The 9,014-nt window shown below is 44.6% G+C and overlaps 1 protein-coding gene across 1 annotated transcript in view; it reads right to left on the minus strand.

The window, feature by feature from the left end:
- Positions 1–6,737, minus strand: part of klc3 (kinesin light chain 3) — a 40,118-nt gene extending 33,381 nt beyond the window's left edge. Inside the window, 1 exon segment of the mRNA XM_084334703.1 lies at positions 6,525–6,737. Within this exon segment, the coding sequence (XP_084190829.1) occupies positions 6,525–6,606 (82 nt within the window). The 5' untranslated portion in view covers positions 6,607–6,737.
- Positions 6,738–9,014: the final 2,277 nt, after the last annotated feature.

Consider the following 9,014-nt stretch of genomic DNA (forward strand, 5'->3'; position numbering starts at 1 on the left):
TCAAACTATCTTGTTATTCATCATGTCATGTTTTATGCCTGAGAGTTTCAAATAAAGACATGCTGACAGGTCAAGTCAGCATCAGAGCCTGTTGCGCTACAGGTCACTGAAGAAGAATGAAAAGCCCCACAGTTTAAGAGTAGGGTGAAATGGTGGAAGGGCAGTGTTTGTTCAGGGCTCCAGAGTACTAAACGTTTTAGTTGGTTGCACGGTGCGCCTAACTTTTTCATGTAATGCATAATTCAGGTGCACATATACATACACACACATAGACAGACCTGCTAAATGTAAGGTGCACTGGTGCGACCAATTATAATTTTTAGATGCATTAACTTTTTTTTTTGGGGTGCATCCGATTCCCAAATGGGTGCCCTCTGGAGCCCTGTGGGTGCTCTCGTCAGTCACGTTATTGACTTGACTCGTATGGGCTGTTCATGGCCTAGTTTTCTGTTTATGGCCCGTTCCAGTTCTGTTGATTGCATGTTCATGTTGTTCTCTGTTCAAAGCCTGTTCATGGCTGTGTTCTCTGGTCATGGTCTACCTGCTTGCTGGTAAGTATCACAGCAGTGTTATCATTAGCATATGGAGTTCTGTTGATTTTGTTCTCTGTTCAAAGCCTGTTCATGGCTGTGTTCTCTGGTCATGGTCTACCTGCTTAATCATTACTGCTGGTAAGTACCAAAGCAGTGTTATCATTAGCATATGGCAGGCGTTGACACTAAGGGTTGCCCACCTGCCCCTTGCAGGTAAATAAAACTTTCTGACAGGTAGAGTTTGCTTTCCGGTTGCCCGACCGGGCAAGTGCTTGTTTGAGAGGGAACACAACCGTCTATAAACACAACACGAGATGTCTGTCTAAACACCTGAACGTGGTCAGGTCAGGTCTTCTGGTCTGTGGAATGTAAAATAAGAGCACTGTTGACCTATAATGTGCTATTTTCACATTGTTTGAAGTAAAACAATAAGTGTTAAATTTAACGGTAATTCAATTTATGGTAATTTTCATTTTACCTACAGTATCATTTTATAATGGACAATTTACTTTTCGGGGCAAGTGGGCATGACCTTTGGGCAAGTGGGCATGACCTTTGGGCAAGTAGAACATGACCTGTACTTGCCCGATTGGCAAGTGCCTCTGAGACCTGCATAGGTTTGTCTCATGTAGCATAAAATTATTTCTGAAACAATCAAATTCAATCTATTCTTTCTAATAAAAATGTTCCCCTGTTTTCTTTTGTTTTTAGGTTGTCCTGAAACATTCAAAGCCAGTCATAATGACTGTGCATCGTTGTTCATGTCTCGCTGGCACAGCACTTTGCAACCACATTGTTGCACTACTCCTGCTGTCAGCTCAGTATTCTGAGACGGGTACCAAAGTTGTCCCCCCTGTACACAGCTGCACTGAAACGGAGCAACAGTGGCATAAACCAAGAATGGTGAACCATGATCATGTTTTAAGTTGCAGGCAATTACAGCAAATGGCTTTCTTTATTGAAAATATGTTTTGCCTCCCGGACGGGGGGCACAGACCCCCTACAGACCACCCCCTAGTTACGACTCAGCACCATCTTGTTTGAAAATCTCGGGGGAAAGCCCTGCAAATCATTAGAGAAGTGGGGGTTAGATTGTGCTGCATGCTCTCTCGTCCCCAGATAAGGATCTCACCTATGCAGAGTGAGAGTGAGAGAGGAGGAGGTGGCCTGTGTGGGGAAGGAGATGGGAGAGAGGAGAGGAAGAGGAACCAAAGAGAAGAGGAAGAACAGGCAGCGGAAAGGAAAGTGAGTAAATATTAAATATAAGTATAACTGAGGACACGGTACATGGCAGCACAGAAATTATGTCATAAAATGTTTGTGTGAGAAGGTCAGAATTACAGTAATTATGGACACATGAAGTCAGCGGCCCATTCATTATCTATGGAGCAACCACATTCACATCCCAGTTACTTCACCGATTGGAGGGTTCTCTCTGATTTCTAGCTTTAGGAGAGAGTGGTGTCTGTTCAAAAAGACTGACTGAAGTATCCCTGAGTGAGGAGACTGAGGAAGTTTGGCATGAACGCTGCATCACAGCCTGGTATGGGAACTATTCTGCCCACAGCCACGAATCACTAGAGAGTAGTGGAGGCAGCACAGCACTCAACTGGCATCAGACTCGTGGCCATTCAGGATATCTTTCACCAGTGGTGCGTGAGGTAGGCATGCAGCATCATCAAGGACCACAGTCACCCTGCAGCACACAGACTGTTCTCCCTGTTAACATCTGGCAGACGATACAGGAGCAGGGCTGCACGCACCACCAGACTCAAGGACAGTTTTACCACCAGGCGATCAGGCCTCTCAACTCATGAACCTAAATATACTACTTTGCATATCTGCTTACCTGCTGTCTGCACTGTTTACATACAGATCAACCATGACTGCTGCCATTATGGACTGTTGTATACGCTTCACGTCACTTTTACACACAACCCCTCATTTTCATACATATAGCCTATATAGTGTTATTTTTTTATTTTTTTTAAGCTTTATTTTTTAGCGTTTATCGCTTTTCTGGTCAAGCATGACCGACAGAAACAGGTTGAAACGGGATGTAGAGCAGGGGAAGACATTCTGATAAATGACGGCGGGTCCGGGAATCGAACTCGTGTCCCCCAGATCCGTGACGAGCACGGTTTTCCCCGACGCAGAAATAGCGCCGAGATATGCGGTGAACTACTGGAGCTCCCGTTATATTATTTTTTATTAAATGTGTATCTACTTTTTAATATTTGTATCAGTTTATATGAGCTGACCCGTTCTCTCGTCCAACATATTTCACTGAAATGTTGAACTTGTGTCAACCTACACATGACTAACAAAGGAACTTGAACTTGAAGTGTTATACTAACTATACAAATATAATTTAGAAGCTGAACTGTTTAATAAGTTAAAAGTGCTGTAAGTGGTCTACATGCTAACATAATAGCTCTACATTCCAACAGCCATCACTGATATAGACTGTCTGGTCAGTAACATGGGTCTTCCCTCCGCTCTGCAGTAAACACTAAATACATTGCCTGGTATCCTGTTCCCACTTTATCAGGAGAGAGAACTCCACACACTGCAAAATTATTATTATTAGTAAGCAAATTTGGCTTGGCAAGACTTCTTGAAATAAGTGAAAGTATCTAGGGTTCTCTCTCCTGATTGGATAAAGTGGGAACGGGATACCAGGACATTTATTTTGTGTTTACTGCAGAGTGGAGGGACTGAGAGACCCATGTTACTGACCAAACACTCTATATCAGTGACTGGCTGATGGAATGTAGAACTATTTAACACTTATTTTAACAATGAAATATCACTTACAGCAACTGTAACGCTGTAACTTGTGTGCTGTTGTCAGTGTAAATCAATGAAGGATGGCAGCTGATTGATTGATTGATTGATTGATTGATTGATTGATTGATTGAAAACGTTATGAACAGATTGCAGAATGGGTACAATACAGTACGGCTCAATACAAACAACTGTTAAGGGGATGCAGACCAGAGAAAGACTTTCATCTTGTTTACATCAGGGTCCCCCATTTTCAATTCATCAGAACAGATATACAGTAGTTTCCTCAAGACATTTATGACATACAAGACATACAAATATACAGTACTGTTTAAGAATAAGAGATCATATAAAAATATATATACATTCGAAGGGGAAGAAACTGTACATTGGAGGGGGTTGGGGGTGGGTGGGGGGTTTGGACATTTACCAGGGCCCGTTTCTAATTGCAGCCACCCGTAGGTGCTCTTTGAGAGCTATGGTGTCACTCTTAATGTTCTCCTTCTAGGTGTGAATACCATGGTATGGGACAGCAGTAGTTAGCTACTGTAATGCCTGGTTAGAGAAAGTGGTTTGTGCCTGGAAGGATGCTGGTTCCCTGGACCGGCTGGGAACATCAGGGAGCGCTCTCTCCTCCCTCAACATGCCCTTAACCTTAAGCCAGTGCTTCTCAAACTTTTTCTGTCAGGCCCCCCTTTGGCGGACCAAAATATCTTGGCCCCCCCCCCCCCAACAAAATGGTCATGAAATGGGCCATGTTTAAATTTATTGAAATAACACCAATATCGTGACCTTTCAAATTGGCAACACCTTCCCTCGCGAGAGCCACCTTGCCTCGCTGTGAAACAGCACTGGAGAATGGTCAGCTCCCATCTCCTCACACAGCGCAGAGAACAGGCGCGTTTTCAGGGCTCGGGTTTTGATGAAATTTACCACGTTTATAACTTCTGTCAAAACCTCATTCAGCTCAGGGCTAAGCTGTCTTGACGCTGGCGCCTCTCTGTGAATTTACAGTGCGTCCATTGCGCGTTTGGCAAGACCCCTTGATGAGCGCCTGTAGCCCCCTCCTTTTCCCTGCCATGGCCTGCGCACCGTCAGAGCAAAAGCCCACACAGTTCTCCCATTTCAGTCCATGTTCTGTCAGGTAACTGTCAATAATTTTGAAGAGCTCATCAGCTGTCGCTGTTTTTGACATATTTGCAAAACAGCAGATCTTCACTCAGTGACTGGGAATTTACAAAGCGAACATAGGAAATAAGCAAACAGTCTTTATTGCTGTCAGTCTTTGACAAGGCAACACGCATGTCATCCTCAAGGCTCAACTTGGCCCTATATTTTGTTTTCAGAGCTGTCATGGATGAAAAGCCAGCTTCACACAGATATGCGGTGCTGAATGGTATCAACACCTTAACTGCTGCATCATGAGATACTTGGTACTCAGCACCACACTCTGAAACTAGCTCTCCAGGTGGTATCAGATGAGATTTCAATGAGTTCTTCCAAGAGTTTGGATGGAGATGTGTCAGGAAGCTTTGTCTCAATGTTGTCTGTAAAGTTTTTTTTTTATCCAGAGTAACTTGGTGATCCTTTTCTGTGTTTTATTAAATAATGATTTTCAGATTTTGAGAAATGGTCAAACTTATCCAAATATGGTCTTTTCATGGAGAACAGTGCAGCTGCAACAGATAGCACTTTAGTGATAATTTTCTGTAATAATTTTTTTTTTTTTTTAAATCTCAATGCCCCCCCTGGGGCGCGCCCCCCACTTTGAGAAACACTGCCTTAAGCAATGAATGAATGGTGAATTGAAAATGGGGGACCCTGATGTAAACAAGACGAAAGTCTTTCTCTGGTCTGCATCCCCTTAACAATTGTGTGCATTGAGCCATACTGTATTGTACCCATTCTGCAATCTGTTAATACAGTTTTAAATCAATCAATCAATGCACTTAACCCCCAACTGCTCCAGTGGATCAGTACTGGGTATAGTCCCAAAGTGTGAGAATGTAAGAATGTACTGGATGAGGCAGCTTGTTCGGTTAAATGAGGGTTCAAATATACACATATTACTTTAGGGTCAATTGAGAGAAAATATAAAGAACTTTAGTCACATGTGTCTTCTACACAGATGGAAGACCTACACAGCATGCTTGAGTCCTTTTAATGTGCCACGATATAGTTAAATGCCTTGCTAACCCTCACAACAATAACATAACTAATATTGTGACATTACTTTGATTGCAAAGTGTATTCATAATATGTAAAATTATTAAGTAACTCACAATGGGTGGAAGATACTCCCTCACATTTAGCAATGCAGCTTTCAGAGAGAGATATGATGATGGCAGACCAGGACAAAATTGGGCCAGACTTTTATGGTTGTGTGGTTTGTATAATAGGATATATTCAATAGTCTATTAGCTTGGGCCTCGGTGCATTGCTGTGCATGACATCATCCTTTCTTTCAAGAAGCACCATTACAACTTGCCAAGCCAAGCCCAGCCCCGAGGCCGACTATAAGTTACAACAACACAAGACTATGACAAAGAAGACATTCGTGAATATCTGATGAGGAAATCTGCATCATGTGCGAAATGGCAGCAGTACCTTGCCTACTGTCCGACTCCACACAACTGTGCATTGCCCTGCTGCTCTATAATGAAGAGCCGCATGCACTGATCATCGCCACAACACACACAAAAAACTCCGATAAAGATCAGATTACAAACAGCTGTTTTTCCCATATAGTGAGGATAATAGGAGTGAAAATGATATGCACACACGTCTCATATCCAGGAAGCCCTGTAAGTAAGGCGATCTTAGTTAAAAACACAGATCATCAGTGTCTGTCTGCTGTCTCCATGCGCAGGCCAGCCACCAACCCACTGTTATAACACGTCCCAAGAATAGTAACTACAACAACATAATCGCGAAATAAACGGTACAATTATACGGTATTCGATTCATATCTATTAGGAGAAAATAAATGCTGTTGTCCAAATACAAAACAGCAATGACTGAAAATAATAAACATATGACACACGACAGCCTAATAGCCTATATAGGGGTGGTGATAATGTATGGCGCTATAATAATAGCGAGATGACAATAAACGATGTCAAGTTCAAACGCAGACGGACGGGGTTGATGATGTCAAGAAGACCTACATAAACATAAAGTTATTTATAGCGTAACGTTACCTACCTGTTAATTCCAGACTCCTGGCGTGGGTTCGTTCGACCTCCTTTATCTGCTGCTCCGTTTTAATTTGGACGCGGGATCCCATCCAACTCACCGGGGCGAGTCGCGTAAAAACATCCGCTATTATATCTCGATGGTGCCCCGCGATAAGAACAATAGTAATAACAATAACGGTAAAGTGGAACTAGTCGATCATTCACCTGTTCCGTCCCTGTGGCTCAGTCTGTCACTGGACGGCAGCTTACCTGATCTCATCCCACCATGCACCGCGGCACGGGGACAAGCTGCCCCTAGACCACCGCAACACTTCCGGTATGTTGAGCTCCTGGGAGGAGTGGAGAGAGAGTGGTGGGAGGAGGGGTAAGGGGGGCATAACATTCATTAATGTTGATGAGCCACTTATATATCTAACACTTAACGCCCAAGGCTCTAATCAACATTCATTCCGCTCCCTTTACCCCCTCCCCCCTCCCCCTCACGAACTCCATGAAACGCGGAAGTTCAGTGGTCTATGTATGTATGTATGTCGTCTGTCTCGGGACAAGGCCATCTATCTGCCGACTCCATGAACTGCCACGGGAGCCCCAGCTTTAGGGTGACAGTTGGCGGAGAGATTATGAAGGAAGGGTCGAACTAACAATGACATTATTGTCTCGGGCCTCGTCGTTTCCCTCGGGCGTGGGTCTACTACACATGGAATGTAATAATGGGGGGTATTTCCCAAGCCTTTCTGTATCTTCCTCTTAGAATAAAGTGTATTCTATTATAAATTAGCTTATTACAAATATTATGACTATTATAAATACTAATATTACAGCATTAGGTTGTTTGAACAACTCATACTGTATGTGCTCCGCCTCCTCCTATGCCATTGCGTGTGCGCACGTGTGTTGTAAAACGGGGGACCCTGATCATGATGTAAACTAGACGAAAGTCTTTCTCTGGTCTGCATGTCCTTAACAATTGTGTGTATTGAGTTGTACTGTACTGTACCCCTGGCTTGCGTTGGTGATTTCAAAGCTGGTTGCACGGTGTTTGAATGACGCCACGTGCACGCGTGCTCACAAATGTTCCCTCGCGTACGCACAGACTAAAGACAATGCCTAATTGCCTCTACGAATGGAATGTAACACATTTCATTCACAAGTTTTGTGTGAATGTATCTGAGAACGTATTTGAACACACCTGACGAGTAGCCAGGTGGATACTTAGCGAGTTGGCGCATCAGTCGAGTGCAGTGCATTCCTGTGTGCGCGCGCGTGCGCATGCTTCTGCTCACAGAGCCGCGTGCAACCCCGTCCCCTGCTCTACCCATTCTGCAATCTGTTAATAAAGTTTTCAATCAATCAATCAATGTTTGATTGATTGATTGATTGGAGGGGGTTGGGTAGGTGGGTGGGGGGGGAAACTACATTGGAGATAATAATAATAATAATGCAGGACCTGCTCGGGTGGGGTGGGTTGAGTAGGCTGGGTGGGGGGGGGGGGGGGGGGGGGGACTGTACATTGGAGGGGGTTGAGTTTGGACATTTACAGGGGCCAGTTTCAGATTGCAGTCTCCCGTAGGTGCTCTTTTAGAGAGGTTTTGAAGGTGGGTAGTGATTCACATTCCTTTACAGCTGGGTACGGCGTTTCACATTGATGTGGCGTAATTGCTAAACGTGTTTAGTCCCTTGTTTGAGCCGAATCTGGGTTTAACATGATTTGTGGAGCTCCCTCTGGTGTCAGGATGGAGGTAGGTGAGTTCCAATTGTTGTAGGCAATCACAGAGACGGAGAAGGTATACTCTTGAACAGGTTCGACTTTAATAGTAAAGAACACAAAGAGTAATACTAGGATACTATGCCAAGGGCAAAGGAACGAGAGAATAGATAATGGAGCTTAGTGGTGGTCCAGAACTGGAACCGGCAGCGTTATCTCCGAACGCCTATAGTGAAGCCATGACGAATGACAAGCAGAGGAAAGGAATGTTAAATAGCCACCAAATACCAACATTCCACACACACCCCCGTGACAGCCAATCAGAAGCCAACCCCTAAGTGACAGCACTAAATGACAGTGAAAAACAAGTGACAGCAGTCAGGTGACAGATGACAGAGAAGGTGGGTGGTTCCCGACCGTAGTCAGGAACCAGAATCGTAACAGTACCCTCCCCCGACGAACGGCACCAGACCTTCACCTGGGGGCCTCGGGATTCAGCCGCCGGAAATCAACGATCAGGCTGGGATCTAAAATATCCCTTTGAGGCACCCAAGAACGCTCTTCTATCCCGTACCCCTCCCAATCCACCAAGAACTGAAACCCCCTACCCCTCCGCCTACAACCCAGTATCCTCCGCACTGTGTAAATGGGCTGACCACCAATAAACCGAGGCGGAGGAACCGTAGGCAGTGGCGGGGCCAAGGGCGATGAGAGGAACGGCTTCAACAGGGACACATGAAACGTCGGATGAACCCTCATAGAGCTCGGAAGCCGTAGCCTGTAAGCCACAGG

The sequence above is a fragment of the Notolepis coatsorum genome (assembly GCF_963971535.1).
Source record: "Notolepis coatsorum genome assembly, chromosome: 1".
In the NCBI taxonomy this organism is placed as follows: domain Eukaryota; kingdom Metazoa; phylum Chordata; class Actinopteri; order Aulopiformes; family Paralepididae; genus Notolepis; species Notolepis coatsorum.